Below are 18,862 nucleotides of genomic sequence, written 5' to 3'. Positions count from 1 at the left end.
CTCCTGCTTCACTCTGGAGGGAGGGTCCTGCAGGGGTTGAGGTCCTGACTGTGTCGCTGCTAGTCAGGACTCCTGGGAGTGTGGGGCTTAGCCGGGCAGAGGACAGAGCCAGGGGCGGTGGAGGAGGCGTGCCCAGGAGATGCACCTTGGCCTAGACTCACCCACTCTGGCATTTCTTACCCATGACCAAGGTTTCCCTACTCAGGGCAGAGGCTGGCAGGACCTTGGGGGAACCCTGCTGCCCGCCCCTCCACCCTGGAAGCAGGGGGTCCTGGAGGTGGCCTGTGGGGCCAAAGGGTGAAGCTGCTTCTCTTAACCATCAGCTTGCGCCCAAGCCCTTCCCTGCTCTCCAGCCCAGGCCTTAGAGAACACCCAGGAATCTGCTGATGGCCCATCCGACTGCCTCCTAGACAATCTATGGAAACACTGCTCCAAATGCAGCTTGGCCAAACAACATCCTAGATTTCCTTACCAAACTCAGCACCCTGAAGCATCTCAGGAAGTGATACCCACATTCCTCCAGGGACTCATTGAGCCCCAGTGACCCTGGATACCTCTGTCTCCCCACAACCATCCTGGTGAGGCAGAACCCATCCATCCTGCCCCTGCTTCCGTGGACACCTGCACACCCCTCCCTGGCCTCCAGACTCCCACCCTGCCCTCACCAGGCCCACCCTCCGTGCCCCAGGTGAGCGGTTCATCCAGCTCCTCAGATGTGCCCCCCTATTACCCATCTGAGCTCCCACCCCGGCCCCCACCCCCTCTCCCCGTTAGCCTGCCCACTCCACTGCTCTTCTCACTAACAAACGAATGTCACCTTCTATGAATCCATATCCCAGCCCTCACCCCCAAGACATGAGCCCCACTGGGCAGGGCGCTTTGCCCCTGGCATTCCACGTTATGTCTTCAGTCTCAGTGACCAAGTATTAAATGTCCAAATCCACGAGGCAGCGACCATCATCCACGGGAAGGGACCCTGGTCCGCTGGGGGGGGGGGGGGGGGGAGGGGGAGGGGGACCTTCGCCTACAGGGAGGGACCTCCATCAACGAGGAGAGACCTTGATGTACAGGGAGGGGTCTTCGTCCACAGGGAGGGACCCACGTCCACGGAGCGCAGACCTCCGTCCACAGGCAGGGGTCTTCTCTCCCGGTTCACGCTCCTGCCCCAAGGGACGAGGGAGGCACCGTGCTCCTGACTGTGTCCAGGGGCCGGGCCAGGGGTGTGCTCGGGGCCGCTGAGGCGTCCCGCCGGGAAGTCAGCCCGCGCTCTGGGGCCGAGGTCTGAGCCCCCGGACGCCCTCCGCCCCGCTCACGGAGCTGGAGGGGGCTCGGGCCTAGGGCGCAGTCGCACGGGGCGGACTCCGCCCCTGACGCGCGCTGGGGGGCGGGGCCGGGAGGGAGGAGGCACGGCGCGTGAGCCTGGCGCCGCATTGGCCCCGCAGCGAAGCGCCGCGACACGTGACCGGCGATCCCGGACCGCGCGCGCACACACGCACGTACACTTCACGCACGCGCAGGCCGCACCGGCCCCGGCCGAACCCATGGCGTCCGAGCGGCTGCAGAGCCGGCCCGCCTGCCTGCTGGTGGCCAGCGGCGCCGCCGAGGGTGAGGCTCGCGAGGGCGGGCGGGCGCCCAGCGGCGCCGGCGGGGAGGCAGGTGGAAGCCCCGCCGTGGAGAGGGAGCGTCGCCAGTGTCCCGGGCGCGGGGGCGCTGGCTGACCGCAGGGGGGCCCCGCGCCCCGGCGTTTCTGTGGGAAGAGAGCGGGTCCCGGGCTGGCGCCCGCAAGTGCCGCCTCGGGGGCGGGCAGGCCTCAGCGTGGGGAGGGGCGGGGGGTTTCTGAAGGGCCGAGTGCGGGGGCGGCAGGTCCGGGGGCCGGGGCCTTCCGGAGCAGGTGGGTCATGAGCCTGTGCCCGCCTGTCTGCTGGCTGGCCCTGCGCACACCCAGGAGGGTGAGGGGTTGGAGAAGTTTGGTTCTGGGGGCCGGAAATGTGCGGGGGCAGAGAACCCTCAGACCCGCCAGGTGGTGAAGGCACCAGGAGGGGCCGGCGTGGGGCTCGAGCAGGACAGCGGGGCTGGTGGGTCTGCGATTCCGTGCAGATTCTCGCTCAGGGCCAGCAGGGAAGGAACGAACCGACGGGCGGGGAGGCAGCTGACTGTACCGAGCATCTGTGCTTCCTTTGTCGGAGGGAAGTGATGAGCCCTTGGTCACGTGGTGGGGGAGGTGGCGACCCAGGGTTGGGACCTGGGGTCTGGCTCTGGAGCCTGGTCTCCTTGTATTCTAGAGGCGCAAGAGGGTGAGGGAGAGGATTGCAGGTCGTGGAGTCACTGTGTGCTGAGCCCCAGGGGCCCTGAGCGCTGTGCCCACACTGAGGGTGGGAGGAGCCACGGGGAACGGGGTCGGTCCTGGAGTGGCAGGTTGGGGGGTACAACCAAAGGTGGCTGGTTGGAGTGGATGAGGGTGAGGAGGCGTTGGGCCAGCTTGGCTGTGCGGTGCGGAAGGGATGTTGAGGACGTGGGGTGGGGGCACAGCTCTGACCAGGCCACGAGGCACTGTAGGCAGGATGAGGGTTCCGGCCAGAGTCCCTTGAGGAGGCCCTGGGGTGAAGCAGTGTTCAAGGAACTGAGAGCACAACCAGGCAAAGTCTGGGGGATGATTTGTGGGTACTGTCTTTGCTCAGCGCGTGCACTCTGCTCGATACGTATTAGTACAAAAGGACGAATAAAGATAGAGAAGAGGTTTAGGGGTGGGGTCGGGGATTGGGGTAAAGGTGGAAGGGTGCACACCAATCCTGTTTAGAAGCAGATAGCTCCAGCCCCAGCAGCCAGGAATCTTGTGGGCCAGACGTGGACAGAAGAGGGCTGTGAGCAGCACTGGGGATGGGGGCAGGGTCCGGGAGCCAAGTGTCCTTCAGTGAGGGCGAGGCCTGCCCGAGGGGAGTGAAGAGGGTCCCGCTGACCTTTGCCCACCCCCCAGGACATAGGGCTTGCTCAGTGTTGCCTCTCCCTGGCTGAATGTAGGGGGAGTGGGGGGTGGGCTCAGTCGATGCCCTTGGGTTTGCACTTGGGTTTGCCTTCTGAAAGGCCTTTAGTAGCCGGGCCAGGGAGACAGCCTGTCCTTTGGGGGCGGGGCCTGTGGGCTGGGGCTGTGAGAGGGGGTCCTCCATTGGGGTGGGGGACCAGGAGAAGACTCCAGGCTGGAGCTGGGAGTGTGTGCCCTGCTGCCCCTCGTGCTGCCCCCAGAGCCTCGTGGCCTTTTGAGAGCCGTGTTCACCTTGCAGGTGTGTCCGCCCAGTCCTTCCTGCACTGCTTCACGTTGGCTGGCGCCGCCTTCAACCTGCAGGTGGCCACCCCTGGGGTGAGTCCAGCCAGACGCACGGACGGGCTCCTACCTTTTTGGGGGTGAGGCCGGGGGAGTGCTGTTTGTCTCAGGGAGGAGCAGGGAGCCTCAGGTTGACGTGACCCCGAGAGAGGTGGCCGGGCTGAGGACTCGGACCTTGGTGGCATCGTCAAGCTCTGGCCCCACTGTGGTGCGGGAGACCTTTTGTCGTAGGTCAGCGCCTGCACACGTGCGCGAGGGTGGTATGGACCTTCACCGGTTCTCCAGTTTTCTGTGGCGTGGGCTTTAGGGGTCACAGCGATGCCTCGAGTGTCTGTCACTTGGCATGTTTCCGTTGTCGTCCCCAGTGGGACAGTTGCTGCCACCTTATGGGTGGGAGACGAGGGCCAGCAAGGGGTGGCTGGGGGGGTGCGGCGAGGAGGGGTGAGGGGCTGGGCTGTCGGTGCCTTTGTCCCCGAGCTCCCGTCAGCCTCTGAAGTCCCTGTGAACCGACAGTGGGGTGTCTGCCTCTCGGTGCTCCTGCAGGGGAGGACCATAGACTTCGTGGACGTTAACGACAGCAACGCCCGCTGGGTGCAGGATTTCCGCCTCAAGGCCTACGCGAGTCCCGCCAAGCTGGAGTCCATTGATGGTGAGGGGCCCCGGGGGCCAGAACCTTGGGGGCTCGAGGTGCGGGATCCCGGGGGGGTTCGTGGCCTCCAGAGTGCTCCCTTGCTTCTGTTTCTGACGCACTTGCCGCGGAGCGCCATGACCGAGCCGCCCGCGTCCTCGCTGTCTGTGACCGAACTGCCGTGGTCTCCCCCCAGGTGCCCGGTACCACGCCCTCCTGATTCCCAGCTGTCCCGGGGCCCTGGCCGACCTGGCCAGCAGCGGGTCCCTGGCCCGCATCCTCCAGCACTTCCGCTCAGAGAGCAGTAGGTGACCCCTGGGACTGGGGATGTGCGTGGGGCGGCACCAACGGCCGGGAGAGGCCAGTGGGGATGGTTTGGGGGGGCAGACAGGGCAGACGCAGAGAGCCTCTGACTGACCATGAGGGCGCACGTGCTTGCACGCACAGGTGCACACACACGCGGTGGGGCGCCCCTCCCTGTGCCCCCCACCACGTGCCCCTCGGTCGCTCCCCCTGTGTGTGACCTCTTCCTGGCCTCCGTGGGGGCTGGTGGCTGTTTCCCCCAACTCGCTCTGAGGCGGGTGGGCGACCTGCCGGCTTTGTTCGTCACGGGGTTCAGGGCTGGAGGCCAGCAGGGCGAGGAGAAAGGCTGTTCTGTGGAGATGTGGCACGCTGCCCAGACCTGACAGGGATGGGGACAGGATGCTCATTAGGGACCAACAGACAGAGACCCAGGGCTCCACACAGCGACCTTTGTCAGTGGGAACAGGGCCGCCTGTGTCCAGTGTGGTCTGGACAGAGAGCGGTCGTTCCCGGCCGCCGCTGCCACCGTGGGAATGCGCTCCAGCTTCCCCACCTGCGGTTTGGTCACTGGGCCCGTCGAGCCCCATAGGTGGAGGGAGCTCTGAGCTGGGAGGTGTGGGGAGAGGGGCAGGGGCCCCGGCGGGTGTCGGCCTCAGGCCCCGCCCCTGCTTCCAGAGCCCATCTGCGCTGTTGGTCACGGCGTCGCCGCCCTCTGCTGCGCCACCAATGAGGACCGGTCGTGGGTGTTCCAGGGCTACAGCGTCACGGGGGTGAGTGTGGTGCAAGGGAGGGTCCCAGGTCCCAAGCCGGAGAAGGCTTCAGAGGCCCGCATACGTGCTTGGAAGCACGGGGACTGTCCTCTGGCAAGGGTGACAGTCATGTGCCCAGCCCAGGATCATGGGTTTCCGGCCCCAGGCAGTGGTGCTGCTTGCTTGCCCCTCCTCACCCCTCCCCTGCTGCCCTCCGAGATGGCCCCAGGGCACAGGCACAGGCTCTGGACGAGGGGAGGGGAGCACAGGGTGGGGCTCTTAGTGTGTGTGTGTGTGTGTGTGTGTGTGTGTGTGTGTGTGTGTGTGTGTGGTGGGGGGGTGACTTTGGGATGCCGGGGAAGGAGCAGGGGTCAGGTCAAGACCTTGCTTTTGTCCTTGTCAAGTGCACGGCACCTTTCGTGTCCAGGAGTGAGGGAGAGGGTCTGGTCAGACAGGAGACTGGAGGGAGGGTCCAGACCTCGAGGACTGCGGCCCGACCACTTGGGTCTGCATGGGACCGGCCTGGCCAGTGGTGCGGCCGAGGTTGGGAGGGGGGAGAGCCGCAGGGGCATCTCACTGTGTGCCCCCGCGGCCCTGGGGCGGCTGTACCCACCACCCTGTCCCTGGACTCTGCCCGTTGCTACCGTTGCTACCGAGGGTCTCAGCCCTGAGGCTGCTCGCCCAGCCCAGCTCCTTCACTGGCTCAGGGGCGGCCCGATGGTTTTGTTGTCTGAGCACCTGCGGCGGGAGGGCGGACCCCCTGGGGCAGCGGCGCACAGCCCCAGCCCCGGCGTCCCTGCTTGATTTGGACCTTCCTGACCCCGGGGTGGGAACCCCCTCCCCCCTCCCTCCGCAGCCCTCTGTGTACGAGCTCGTCAGGGCGCCTGGCTTTGCCCGCCTGCCCCTCATCGTAGAGGACTTCGTGAAGGACGTGGGCGCCAGCTTCAGTGGTGAGCTGGGTGGGGGCCGGGGGCCGCAGCTGCGGCTGAGCCCTGGGGGAGGCCCAGGCCAAGTCCTCCCCAGGCCCCTGCGAGGGGAGAGGGGGGCGAGCCTGGCGCGGGCACTGCCTGAGGCCACGCTCTTGGGGCCCCTGCAGCCAGCGAGCCTGACGCTGTGCACGTGGTGCTGGACCGCCACCTCGTCACGGGCCAGAACGCCAGCTCCACCGTCCCGGCTGTGCAGAATCTGCTCTTCCTGTGCGGCAGCCGGTGAGGGGCCGTGGGGCAGGGGGGTGCGGGCTCCTGGCTCCTGGCAGGCCCTTTGCCGGAGCCTGACCCCTGACCTGACCTGTCCTGCAGGAAGTGACATGGCTTCCCGCAGAGCCAGCCAGCCTGCCAGTGGACGCTGCCACCTCAGGCCTCCGGGGACCCTGCCTCCGCCACCGCCCCTGAGAGCGACTTTCCCGGCCCCTGCCTGACCCTGTGGGATTGTTGGGGGCCTCCGGGACTGAGCCCTGAGGGGCGTTTTCTTTGGAGCAGAGGGAGAGCTGAGGGCGATAGGTGGTCTCTGAGAATTCCAAGGGAGCGTAATGCGCAGAGCGGGTCTGAGTCAGCCGTGGGGTCCTGGTGTGGGGTCTCGGCGCCCCCTGGTCTTCCTGGGCGCCGGGTCTCTCGCCCTTGCCTGTCCCCGTCCGCCCAGGCTGAGCCTCGCCAGGGCACCGGGATCCCATTTTGTGTGGTGACGGTGCCTAGGCTGCTGCCTCCACCGCTGTGGGTGTTGGGGGGCTGTGCTAGCTCCCGGCCCCCAGAACGCCCCCGGACCGGCGGGTGCTGAAGGAGCCGCCCTAATTGTAATCCTTGCCTGGTGTGTGGTTTCGGATTGTGATGGCGGCACTGCGCCAGGCCAGGGTGGACCTAGGGGCAGGTGTCACCACGCTCCTGAGGGAAACGTGCTTTTGCGTCTTCAGAGCGGTACTGCTGGCCCACGGCGCTGCTGCCGGGCGGCCTCCAGGCTTGCAGCTGCACCTCTGCTTGTGAGTAGAAGTGACAGCGGCACAGGCCCTACCGGGCGGGAGGCTGTGCGTGTGGTCGACCTGGGTCTGGGGCGGCGGTCGGTCCGCACCATCCAGGACCCCGCAGGCCTTTGCTGGGGAGGCCCCTTCCCGGTGCGTCCGGATCACCCTGTGGTCTCCTCGGGGTGCCTGGCCCAGGCTGCGGCCCACGGTGGGACCTCCAGGAGCCGCCCGGGCCTTCTTGTGGGTCCCACCTTCCGCCGGCCCCTCCCCGTCTGGGCCCAGCTCTGCACCCAGCCCCTTGGAACAAAGGAGGAGCAAGGAAGCAAGGCATCCCTGGGTCTCAGGCCGCTCCTTCCAGTGCCGCAGATCACTCTGAGATGCTCGCACGCCCCCTCCGCTTCGGGTGTTTGCTGGGAGCACTGGACCAGGAGCTCCTGACACCGCTGTCGCCCTGCTCTGTGCCCACTGCGGGCTGGCCACCCGCACCCAGGGGCCTTGGTCCTACTCTGCCTGCACGGATCACCGCAGGTTTCTTAAAGATCACGCCTCGTGGGTATCATCTGTACCATCTACAGAGAGCTAGTGATGGTTTTGCTTCTGAGTGTCAGATCAGGGTGCCGGCGGGCCCTGCCGAGCGCCCCACACAGCTGCTTCCTGGGCAGCCGCTGTGGCTCGGCCCTGGCTTTGCCAGGTCAGGGTGTGGGGCTGGGGGTGCCTCCAGGCTTCGAGAAATGCGGGCCCCCTCGGAAGGGGCAGGGTGTGGGTGTGGGCGGCCTGCTGCTCTGGGATGCCCCCACATGCCTAGGGCTTTAAAACAGACCCTGACGTCCGCCTGCAGGAAACGACCTACGGGAACAACGCGTAAGCGTCTGTAGCAGCATTAGTGACAATAACAAACGTAAAACAAATTGTAGTTTCCACGACCCGTGTATTTTTTTTAAGTTTATTTTGAGAGTGAGTGCGAATGGGGAAGGTGCAGAGAAAGAGGGAGACAGACTCTAAGCAGGTTCCATGCCATCAGCACAGCGCCTGGCACGGGGCTTGAACCCATGGACTGTGGGTGGGAGGCTGGGTCGAAGGAACAGGAAACCTTTCGGGGTGGGGGCGGCGTTTCGGAGCTCCGTGGTCTGCAGGGTCTAAGTACTAATGTCACCAGCCCGTACATGTGGGTGAGTGGGTGGGCTCAATGCGTGTTGATCGTACCCGGTCACACAGACCTGAGGCCCGGGGTCGGGATCGGGGGCAGATTCCAAGTCCTAGGGTGCAGCCTGTTGACCAGCTTGGAGAGGAAGGCCTGGCCCCAGCCTGCCTGTCAGCCGAGGCCTCGATGAGCCTCAGGTACAAAGCCGCCAGTCAGACACCCAGCAGCCCCCCCTGCTGTGACCTGCCTGCTCCCTGCACACCCTAAGGTGGTTCTCAGCAGAGGCTGGGCCAGCTGGGGCCAGGCTCGTGTACCTGAGGTGATGCAGCCCACCGTGGGGGCCCTGTGCCCAGAAGCCCACCCTTGGCAAGGTAGCCATTCTGGAACCAACACCACGCCCTGATGCTCTGGCCCCAGCAGGAAGTTGGGGGGGCCTGGGCATCTCTAGAAAGCTGTGGGGAACAGCTTTGTGCACTTGGTGGGCGCTCCCAGGGAGAAGGGGGCACCGGCCTCCCTGCTGGCCCTTAGTGGGACCCAGGGCTGTGTCTCAGGTCTGTCCCTGACCCCCGTCTTCACCTGCACAGACCCAGAATTGTCAGCTGGAACCCTCCCTACCTGGAGGGCAGATGGGTAGCCTGTGACCCTAACGTGACCTCTTCTGGGCAGCCTCGCCCAGCCTCCTGTGCCTCTTCTGGTGGGACAGAGGGGCTACCCCGGGGGCCCCCGTCACTGCCCCCAACAAGCCCTTCCCGGTGTAGTAGGTGGTGCGCCAGTGGACGTGTCCATCCGAAGCCACGCCACGCTGGGCACTCGGGGCTCGGAGGTAACAGCCGGCACATACCCAACCGTCCCCCCGGGTGGCACCCACACGGGAACCAAAGCAGCAGGGACGCCCCTGGGTGCTCCCGCCCCCTGGCTCCAGCCGCACTCGGCACAGGCTCCAGGCCCAGGGGAGGGCCTGTAACTGCATCACCCCGGCTGGACTCCGGTTGTAGCCAGAGGCGGTTGTAGCCAAAGGGGCAGCGGTGCTGGGGGGAGGGGCTGCGGCGAGTCAGGAACGGAGCACAAGAAAAGTGATCGCTTTAATGAGTTAGGCAAAATTTGACACAGAATCTAGGATCCATCCGGGCTCCAACCGGTAAAAAATGCACAATTCATTCATCGCCAGGCCTATCACTCGCCCCCTCAGGTGGTGCAGATCCGCACTCCGGCCTCGGGCACTACTCAGGGCTACTTTCCGTTCTCTGCGCCGAACATGCGTTCCTAGGGAGGGAGAGGGAAAAGCGTGACAGGTGCCAGGAAAGGCCTTGGGGACCGGAAGGAAGCGGCCCCTCTGCCGGGGCCGCCAGAGGAGCCGACACCCCCGAGTCCCCAGGGGAGGCCCCGGCCCTGCCCGGCTCGAGCCCGGGGGCGCTCACCATCAGCACCCGCTCCAGCTTCACGGCGTCGGCGGCAAACTTGCGGATGCCGTCCGAGAGCTTCTCCACGGCCATCTGGTCTTCGTTGTGCAGCCAGCGGAAGGCCTTCTCATCCAGGTGCACCTTCTCCAGGTCGCTCGCCTGGGCTGGGAGCACGGGCATCACCCAGGGCCTTCTGCGCCCCCCCCCCCCCCCCGTGCCCCCCTCAGGCCCCAGGCCCTTGGGCTCCAGACACAGGTGGGACGCGGTCCGCGCCCCCGGGCTGCACCCGCCCCGCGGTGACCAGGGTGAGGCGGCCTTACCCGCCTTGGCCGACAGCATGGGTGCCAGCTTGCTGTTGTCCTTGAGCAGCTCCCCCAGCAGCTTGGGCGAGATGGTGAGGAAGTCACAGCCCGCCAGCGCCTTGATCTCGCCGGTGTTGCGGAAGGAGGCGCCCATGACGATGGTCTTGTAGCCAAACTTCTTGTAGTAGTTGTAGATCTTGGTGACGCTCTTCACTCCTGCGGTGACACACACCGGGTTCCTGAGCGGCCTCCCCGCCGACAGCGCCGCCCAGAGCCGCCACCCCCCGACCCTGCGCCCCGCCGCGCCCCTCACCGGGGTCCTCCAGGGGCTCGTAGGCCTTCTTGTCTGTGTTGGCCACGTGCCAGTCGAGGATGCGCCCCACGAAGGGGGAGATGAGCGTCACCCCCGCCTCGGCGCAGGCCACGGCCTGGGCAAAGGAGAAGAGCAGCGTCATGTTGCAGTGGATGCCGTGCTGCTCTTCCAGCTCCCTGAGGGGACAGGGCGGGGTGAGCCAGGCCGGGGGGCCCTGGGAACCCGCGTGACCTGGAAAGAGGCTCGCGATTCACTCAGGGGACAGGCGGGATCGGGGCGGCCCCCCCCCCCCCGCCCCACGGCACCCACATCTGCCACAGTCACCCGGGCTCTCCCTGGCCAGTGGGTGATGGGTGACTGGGATTTTCGTCAAACCCACATTTCAAAACAGAGAGAAAAGGCAAGACAGGCCCCCTGGGAGCCAGAGTGGGCCTCCCGGCCCAGACACGCACATCTGCACCTGGGACCCCAGTCCCACGCCACCTCCCAGAGCTGGCCGGGGCCAGACCCCGCGGACTCACCTGACCACGGTACCATCCCGCCCTCTGTCCCCCACCCCCTCCCCGCATCCTGCAGCCTCCCTGCGTCACCACCCACCAGGACGTGCTGGGGTTGACCCTGAGATAGGGCAATGCCCACTCTGCCACGCGCTGCGGAGTGAGCTGGGACGGCCGAGCCTGTGCTCAGGCCCCTCTAGGCACATTTCTACCCCAAGGGACAGCTTCCAAGTGGCCTCCATGGCAGCGTTCGAGAAGTATGGCTGCGGAGAGCGAGGACGGGGTGGCGGTGGGCGGCCAGCCTCTACCACGTCTCGTGCGTGGCACAGCCATACGTGTTCCCGGCGCGGGCACCCGCAGCTCAGGCCGGCCCACGGGAGGTGCCGCGCTCGAGGCCAGGCCCTCCTACGACCACCACCTCGATGACACCCGGCAGCTGCGCGGGTCCGACCTAAGTGGAGGTGTTTTCGGAAGCGGCCGGTGGGGCGCTCTGGGAAGGTGGCTTTATCAAAGTGTGAGACAGGAGACAGACACTGTGGGGAAACAGTCCCTGAGCAGGGGACGCACGAAGGACAGGACTGTTCCATCTAACCCTGAGATGGTGAAAGAGAGTGCAGAAGAAACAAGCCCGATTTGGCAGCGAAAGACACAGTCGACGCAGCTAATCCTCAAGAGGACTCTGGTCTGATCTGGACAGGGCTCCGTCTGCACAGCAAGTTTCCAGCGACCACGAGGACTGCGCACGGGCGCCGCCCAGCCTTGCGTGCGGCGCACCACCTGCCATCGGGCACGGCCCCGGGCTCCGCTTACTTAGCCCAGGCGCCCACGTGCTGACCATGCTGCTCGGGGAGGTTTGCAACCTCGTGGCACCATGCGGATGTGGCCTCAGAAGCGGCTCGGACACGGGGCACCTCGCTAGCTCAGTCGGTTCCGGGTCTGACTGGCCCAGGTGATGATCTCGTGGTTTGTGGGTTCGAGCCCCACGTCAGGCTCTATGCGGACAGCCTGGAGCCTGCTTCGGATTCTGTGTCTCCCTCTCTCTCTGCCCCTCCCCCGCTTGTGCTCTGTCTCTGTCTCAAGAATAAATAAAAACATTAAAACAAAACAAAACAAAACAAAACAGAAGTGGCTGGGACACATCTCAGCCCCATCCTGACCCGGATCTCAGTCTGCATGAGTGAGTGTCGGAGGCGGTGCCCAGGACCCTGGGATGTGCAGCTGCCTGTACGTGTCCATGTTAATGGCACTTTCTTTCCGGCCTGGCCGTGCTGCCCAAGGACTCGGGACACTTGCGGGAGCAACGAGCCGCGGAGGGCTCGGGAAAGGGATGTGGTGAGCGGGACCAACTGACTCGGGGTCAAGAATAATTTCTAGGGTTCTCAAAAGATTTTCCAAACACTGCTGACAGAAATGACAAGTATCAAAGTAAAGGAGGAAAAACTATGGCCGCAGACGGCACAGCCAGTGGGACACGGCCAGGACCGCGCTGAGGGGCGGCACGACGTGGCAACCCTACCCCCATGAGCGTGTCCCCAAGACGTACGCCACGTGCCCAAACCTGGACACGGACGTTCAAGGCAGCATCACCCGTGACGGCCCCAAAGGCGGACACACAAAATGCGGTGTAGATACAAGGGAGCATTAGCCTTAACAGGGACACAGCCCGGACACACGCTGCCACTTGGGTGAACCTCGACACCTGCCACGTGAGGGAAGCCAGACACAAAAGGTCACGTGTTCTGTGATTCTGTTGACGTGAGACACGCGGAACAGGCAAAGCCAGAGAGACAGAAAGTGGGTGAGTGGCCGCAGGTGTTAAGGGGCCCAGAAAACCCACATCCCATCGTGCGTGAGACGCCCTCGCTGGCACGGAGGCTCAGGTGTCGGTGGCCTCCGGGCAGGGACCGCTCGGGGCAGCTCAGCACACCTGGGACGACAACCAGTCGGCTCTTTACAGGTGGTGCCGGCGGGAGGACGGGAGCCTGGGGCCTCACACAGGCCTCGCGCCTCTCTGGACGCGGCCACCCCGCACCCCGCCACCGGGAGGAGGGCCCCCCACGCGGCGCCCACCCGGGAACCTGCTGCAGAAGCCCCCTCGCAGGGGTACTTACTTTCCGGCCTGAATCCCTTCCCAGGTGGACGACAGCTTTATAAGGACCTGGTCCTTGCTGATCCCGGCCTCCTGGTAGAGCTCGATGAGGCGCCTGGCACGGGCCACCATGGCGTCCTTGTCGAAGGACAACCTAGGACAACAAGGAGCGGCCTCGCCTCACGACACCCACCGAGAAGGACCAGCCTGGAGCCCGGCTCACCCTCACACCCCTCCAGGGGCCTACGCAGAACACAGGCTGGACACCAGTCGCTGGACAGGGGGCACCGCCCCGCGCTCCTCACCGAGCGAGGCTGCGGCGCCACGCGGGTCTACGGACCCCCGAGCCCGTCCACCCGAGTCCTCACCTGGCATCCACTTCTGTGGATACACGGCCCGGAACCTTCTTCAATATTTCTGCTCCGAACAACACAAAAAGCTTATCCATAGCGTTTTTAATCTGTTCCTCCTGTGACCTAAAATTCAAGGGAAAAAATTAGGTCAAAAGCTTGTTAGTTTTAAGGGCACGGGATTCTACAAAACAAATTCCTTTCCCTCATCTTCTCCCTCTTTTTCTAATGTTTATTTATGTATTTTGAGAGAGAGAAAGAGAGAGAGCAGGAACGGGGGGAGGGGCACAGAGAGAATCTCAAGCAGGCTCCGCACGGTCAGCACAGAGCCCTACGCGGGGCTTGATCTCAAGAACCATGAGATCACCACCTGAGCTGAAATCAGGAGTCGGATGCTTAACCGACTAACCCCCCCCCAGGCGCCCCTCATCTTCCTTCTCTTAAACCAGAAAACCCCAAGAAAACAACACACACTGTTCCCCCCTGAACTATGGTAAAACACACACAGCATAACAGTCACCACCATGACCGCGTCTAAGAGCTCAGCTCGATGGGGCGCCTGGGTGGCGCAGTCGGTTAAGCGTCCGACTTCAGCCAGGTCACGATCTCGCGGTCTGTGGGTTCGAGCCCCGCGTCAGGCTCTGAGCTGATGGCTCGGAGCCTGGAGCCTGTTTCCGATTCTGTGTCTCCATCTCTCTCTGCCCCTCCCCCGTTCATGCTCTGTCTCTCTCTGTCCCAAAAATAAATAAAAAACGTTGAAAAAAAAAAAAATTAAAAAATTAAGAGCTCAGCTCGGGCCAACGCTACCGTCTGCCTGCGGAACTTCCATCGTTCCAAACGGAGTCCCTGCACCTTGTGGCACCTGACGAAAATAACCTCCTCCGTCCCCTTGCAGTGGCCTGGGCAGGCGAGTGCGGAGCGCAGTGGTTTCCAAGACGGCCCCCCGTCCGGGGGTCCTCGCCAGCCCGGCGCACACGGGAAAATCTCCAGCCCGTGCATTGCGGGCGAGGGCCCGTGGGGTGGCTGGACACAGGGATCGCTAAGAGCACCACCCGGTCACCCAATGCCAGGAGCACCGAGGCCTTGGGGACACAGCGAGGTGAAAGAGCAAGAGAAGGGACAGGCAGCTGGCTGAGGCGGGGGCCGTCCCTGGTGGAGGGCAGGGCACACACCACGCCCGCACGCCGCCCCGACCCGCGCGTCCCCCAGGCACTCCCTCGGCTGTGCACGGTCACCCTGATGAAAACTTAAAGTGACATCAGGAAGGGGTACGTGGAGGGGGAGGAGCAGGGACAGATGGTAGATGGGCACCAGGGAACGTTCTAGGAGGTTCACGTACTCCAGGACCGGATTGTGGGGACGGCTGCACCACTGAATACATTTATCAGAACACACGGAGCTGTGCGCTTGGCGAGTCTTTCTCTAGTAAAGCTGTTAAGAGATAATAAAATGACAGAAGGCAGGTCGGTGATTGCCGGGGCCGGGAGACTCGCCACAAGAGGGGAGGGAGGGACTTTCGGGGTGCTGCGCCTTAACTGGGGAGTTTACAGAGGGTACACGCTCCGGTAAACGACATTCATTGAACCGGACACTTCCTATGGCTGCAGTTTCCTCCATGTAAATTACACTCTGAGAAAGTTGATAAAAACAAACATAAAAAACCCAGCTTCCAGAGTCTGAGAGGCTCAAGAACTAAGATGCGGTTGGGGCCCTGAGCTCACCCGCCCAGCTTCTTGCCGTAGGCGATGGCCTCGTCCAGCAGCCCCTCGTAGGCGGGCATCTGTGCCGCGGCCAGGATCAGGGAGGGGTTGGTGGTGGCGTCCTGGGGCTTGTACTCATCGATGGCTAGGGAAAAGATCAAGGAGAGTAGGAGAGTCGGTGGGGTGCTCGCTCCTCCCCCCCAGTCCTCCACGAGTCCCCCAGACACGGACACAGAGTCGCACTTCGCACACATTCCTTCCCTGTCCCGGAAGGCTGGGCAAGGGGTGGCGGTTTGCACAATAACAAAACAACAACCAAGATTAAGGCCAGAGATCAAATAGAAATGTGCTCCTGTGAGGGCTGGTTCACCGCTGAGGCGCAAGGGAGGCCGGGAGGCGCTGGAAGAAGCTGGAAAGGCACTTCCTGCTGCCACACCGGGGCCAGCAGGCACGCGGGCAAGTCAGCGAGTGACAGCACGCGGTTACATTCAAGACCACTTGCCTTCGTTCCACTCTCCTTTCTTTTTTCACCCTAGCTTGTTCTTAGTAACCAAGCCAGGAACGAGGAGAGACCAAGGAGGCTGAACCCGGAGCCTCACCGACCCGACACTGTCAGGGCAGAGTGTGGACGAGCAGGGCCGGCCGACAGCCACCGCCACCACCGCCCACCCCCCACCCCGCCCCACCGCCCCCTGCATCACGCTGCTCACCTCTGGAGGGTTAGCTGGGGCGGTAAACTGACTGCGTGACTGAAAAGTAGTATTTTCAAAGTGCCCTTTGATGGCAAGAGTACAGAGACGGAGAACGGATTGGGGGCTTCCAGGAACGGGGAAGGGGGGCAGCTCTCGGGGGCCCAAGGGACGTCTGTGTTCTAACTGTCCGGGGGCACAAGAGTCTACGCGTGTTATCACTCACTGTGGGCAGTGCTGCTCCCCACCCCCTTTCAGGTTTCAAGCTGGTGAACACCGAGCCACGCCTGCCACCGTGCTGGCACCAAGTTCCTGCTTCTAACAGCACACCCACGGTCACATATAATGTCACCTCTGGCGGACAGCGGGCGAAGTATACATGGGATTCTATGGGCTAATTTCACAACTTCCTGGGAGTCTATATTTCAAAATAATAAGAAGTGCTCTGGAGTGGTGTTTATGCAGGTGTGTCAAAATCCACGGAGGAATGCACTGAAATGGTGCCTTTTGTTACATAAAATTAGGTCTTGAGAAGCCTGACTTTCAGCAAACTTAAGAACAAAACCAATACTTATCTTGAGTCAACATGTGGGCTTCAGGGTCCGGGGGACTTAAACCGAATGTGAAACTGGGGGGCAGGGGCATTGTTCAGTAAAGAGCATCCATGGCTTTGACTGTATTTTCAAAGAGGTGTATGACCCACCCCACCCCCAACTCCTGCCAAGGTCACTTCACAAAATGACCACAAAACCGGATACTCAATTGACAACTATGTAATGTTTATACGTTATTAACTAATGCACATTTGTTCAAAATAAAAAATGACGGGCACTTGGGTGGCTCAGTGGTTAAGCATCTGACTTCAGCTCAGGTCATGATCTCACAGTTCGTGGGTTCGAGCCCCGCATCAGGCTCTGTGCTGACAGTGCGGAGCCCGGGGCCCCCTTCGGATTCTGTGTCTCCCTCTCTCTCTGCCCTTCCCCCACTTGTGCTTTCTCTCTCTCTCTCAAAAATAAACATTAAAAAAATATGTCAACACTTGGGTTTAGATTTTGTTTTAATTGTTAATGTTTATTCATTTTTGAGAGAGACCGAGCATGAGCAGGGGAGGGGCAGAGAGAGAGGGAGACCCAGAATCCCAAGCAGGCTCCAGGCTCCAACCTGTCAGCAGAGAGCCCGACGCGGGGCTCGAACTCACAAACTGCGGGATCATGACCTGAGCCAAAGTTGGACACTTAACTGCCTGAACCACCCAGGCACCCCTAGATATTTCTTTCTTTTTTTTTTTTTTTTTTATTATTCTTGAGGAGACAGAGAATTCCAAGCAGGTTCATTCAATAAGTGCCCAAATCTTGATTTCAGCTCAGGTGGTGATATCACGGTTCGGGAGTTCCAGCCCCGTGTCAGGCTCTGGGCTGACACTGTGGAGCCTGCTTCGGATTTTGTGTCGCTCACTCTCTCTGCTCCCCCACATTTTCTCTCTCTCTCAAAAATAAATAAATAAACATTAAAAAAAAAAAAAGGGGGCAGCCAAATGTGCGCGTTCACTCTCCTAGATAAACAACCCTCTTACTCAGAGTTGCCAAAGAGGAATTAAGGCCTGTTTGTCAAGCCACCATGAGAAAGCAGAAAAGAAAGGAAGTCACTCTGTATTGTGTGCCCCACAACACTCATCCCATGAGCGTTTCACAATTTTCCTGAAAATCTTGTTTGTTAGGCTGGGCACGGAGCGCTAGGGATTAACGGTATCGCCCTTCCCTCCACCCGTCTGTGTGTCCCTGGTTCTCCCCGGTGAGCACAAGTCTAACTCCGGAAAATCTAAATTTTAACAGCAGGACAACCTTTGCTTTCCTAGGAGCACTGAGCTTTACCCACGCAGTGCCGCGGCCCCAGGCTGTGGATGTCCACCCAGGGGGACACCCTGCCACTGACAGTCACCTGCGGCTACGGCTGTCCCCGGCGGGGTGGGAAGATGTGCAACAGGAGATTGCAAAAAGCTGGTCTTTCTGGGCCCAGAACTGACTCAAGTTCCTGCTCAGTAGGTCAACCTGTGCCGAATAAACCTGCACCTCGTGGGCAAGGGGTCCAGGTGGAAACCAGTTCCAGGTCCTCCTTGAACCTCTTCCGCAGCATAAAGCCTCGGAAAGCCCTCCCGGGGTTCCCAACAGCTCGGAGGGGGCCCCCTGCCCACCCCAGCCTGCTGCGCTCTTCACCCGCTCCCCTCAGCCCCCGCGCTCCCTCCTCCCCTACCCGCACCGGCCCTCCCCGCTTCGGGACCCCCCGATCCCGGGCCCGCGCCCCCCTCAGGACCCTGATTCCCCGGCCGCCTCGCCCCCCCGCCCCCCCCACCCCGGGCCCCGCCGGCTCTCCGCGTCCACGAACACCCGCCCCCAGCACGGCCGGTCAGCGCGCCTCACCGTGGAAGTCGCCCGTGTCGGCCACCACGGTGGTGAACTGCTTGAGCTGCTCCAGCGCGCTCTCCATCCTCTGCCGCTTTACGGGGGAGCCCGACATGGCGAAGCGGCGGCGGAGCGCGGCGGCCCACAATGCCCCGGGAGCCCCTCCGCGCCGGCCAATCGGAGAGCGGCGCGGGAAGGCGGGGCCGAGGGCGCCTCCGCCGCAGGGCGAAGCCCCGCCCGGGCGACGAAGCCCCGCCCCGGTTAGAGCGGCCCTGTGCCCCCGTCCCCCAGTCTTCGTGGGGCTGCAGGCGTCCGGGATGCACCTCCCGCCCTCAGCCTGGCCCGGCGCCCCCTCCAGGCCCTCACTCCCAAGACAGACGTGCTCATTGCCTGGGAAGGAGCCGGCTGGAGACTAGGGCCCTGTGGATTCATCCTCTCCTGCACAGATCCAGAGCCCTTCCTTGCCTTTGGTTCTGGGAATCTGTCCCAGATAAGGAACATGAAGTTCAGAAAGTGTCCCAAAGGCACTATCCATGAAATCTGTCGCAGGAAGCATATAACTGCTGGTTTCATATAGGTTGTTTCTCTCTCTCTCTTTTTCTTAATGTTTATTTATTTTTGAAGGAAAGAGAGACAGGGTGTGAGTGGGGGAGGGGCAGAGAGAGAGGGAGACACAGAATCCGAAGCAGGTTCCAGGCCCTAAGCTGTCAGCACAGAGCCCGCCGCCGGGCTCGATCTCACGAACCATGAGATCATGACCAGCGCCGAAGTCAGATGCCTAACCGACTGAGCCACCCAGGCGCCCTTCTCTCTCTCTTAATTGCTATGTGGTTCTTCATTCTGGACCAAGTTTTTTGTCAGATGTGTATGTATTGTAGGTGTTTCCTCCAAGTCCGTGGCTTATCTTTTCATTTTTTCTTCACAGAGTTTTTAATGAGAAATTTTAAATTTTAATGAAATTCAACATAACAATTTTTAATTTTATGGTAAGTGCTTTTTTGTATCTTCTCTAAAAATATCTTTGCTTAC

At 62.4% G+C, this 18,862-nt stretch overlaps 2 protein-coding genes across 3 annotated transcripts; one reads left to right on the top strand and one right to left on the bottom strand.

Annotated features, from left to right (window-relative positions):
- The first annotated feature begins 1,473 nt into the window (after positions 1-1,473).
- GATD1 (glutamine amidotransferase class 1 domain containing 1) lies at positions 1,474-7,873 on the top strand. 2 transcript variants are annotated; one of them, XM_053899279.1, is made up of 8 exons: positions 1,474-1,605; positions 3,279-3,355; positions 3,863-3,968; positions 4,144-4,251; positions 4,926-5,020; positions 5,856-5,949; positions 6,096-6,207; positions 6,298-7,873. In XM_053899279.1, the coding sequence occupies exons 1-8, from the start codon at positions 1,542-1,544 to the stop codon at positions 6,302-6,304; spliced, it is 663 nt and encodes a 220-aa protein (XP_053755254.1). In that variant the 5' UTR covers positions 1,474-1,541; the 3' UTR covers positions 6,305-7,873. The 2 variants fall into 2 exon arrangements, with proteins under 2 accessions (XP_053755254.1, XP_053755255.1); XM_053899280.1 differs by lacking the exon at positions 6,298-7,873 and having other exon boundaries at positions 6,096-6,211.
- A 1,291-nt stretch (positions 7,874-9,164) lies between these two features.
- Positions 9,165-17,994, bottom strand: TALDO1 (transaldolase 1). Its single transcript, XM_053899278.1, has 8 exons — positions 17,852-17,994; positions 14,767-14,890; positions 13,064-13,171; positions 12,718-12,849; positions 10,110-10,285; positions 9,815-10,012; positions 9,513-9,658; positions 9,165-9,357 (listed from the first exon to the last, which is right to left on the bottom strand). The coding sequence occupies exons 1-8, from the start codon at positions 17,946-17,948 to the stop codon at positions 9,325-9,327; spliced, it is 1,014 nt and encodes a 337-aa protein (XP_053755253.1). The 5' UTR covers positions 17,949-17,994; the 3' UTR covers positions 9,165-9,324.
- Between the last annotated feature and the right edge of the window lie 868 nt (positions 17,995-18,862).

The sequence above is a fragment of the Panthera pardus genome, unplaced genomic scaffold (assembly GCF_024362965.1).
Source record: "Panthera pardus isolate Hobbes unplaced genomic scaffold, ASM2436296v1 HiC_scaffold_12, whole genome shotgun sequence".
In the NCBI taxonomy this organism is placed as follows: Eukaryota; Metazoa; Chordata; class Mammalia; order Carnivora; family Felidae; genus Panthera; species Panthera pardus.
Note: the sequence above shows the minus strand (reverse complement) of the source record. Positions and strands in the feature narration are given on the sequence as shown.

Bases quoted from the DNA above. Each gene is read 5' to 3' on its own strand.
- GATD1 (XM_053899279.1), top strand. From the start codon at position 1,542: ATGGCGTCCGAGCGGCTGCAGAGCCGGCCCGCCTGCCTGCTGGTGGCC. The intron at 4,252-4,925 runs GTAGGTGACCCC...CCCTGCTTCCAG, and splicing joins GCACTTCCGCTCAGAGAGCA to AGCCCATCTGCGCTGTTGGT. The intron at 5,021-5,855 runs GTGAGTGTGGTG...CTCCCTCCGCAG, and splicing joins AGGGCTACAGCGTCACGGGG to CCCTCTGTGTACGAGCTCGT.
- TALDO1 (XM_053899278.1), bottom strand. From the start codon at position 17,948: ATGTCGGGCTCCCCCGTAAAGCGGCAGAGGATGGAGAGCGCGCTGGAG. The intron at 14,891-17,851 runs GTGAGGCGCGCT...TCTTTTCCCTAG, and splicing joins CGACACGGGCGACTTCCACG to CCATCGATGAGTACAAGCCC. The intron at 10,013-10,109 runs GTGAGGGGCGCG...GTGTCACCGCAG, and splicing joins CGAGCCCCTGGAGGACCCCG to GAGTGAAGAGCGTCACCAAG.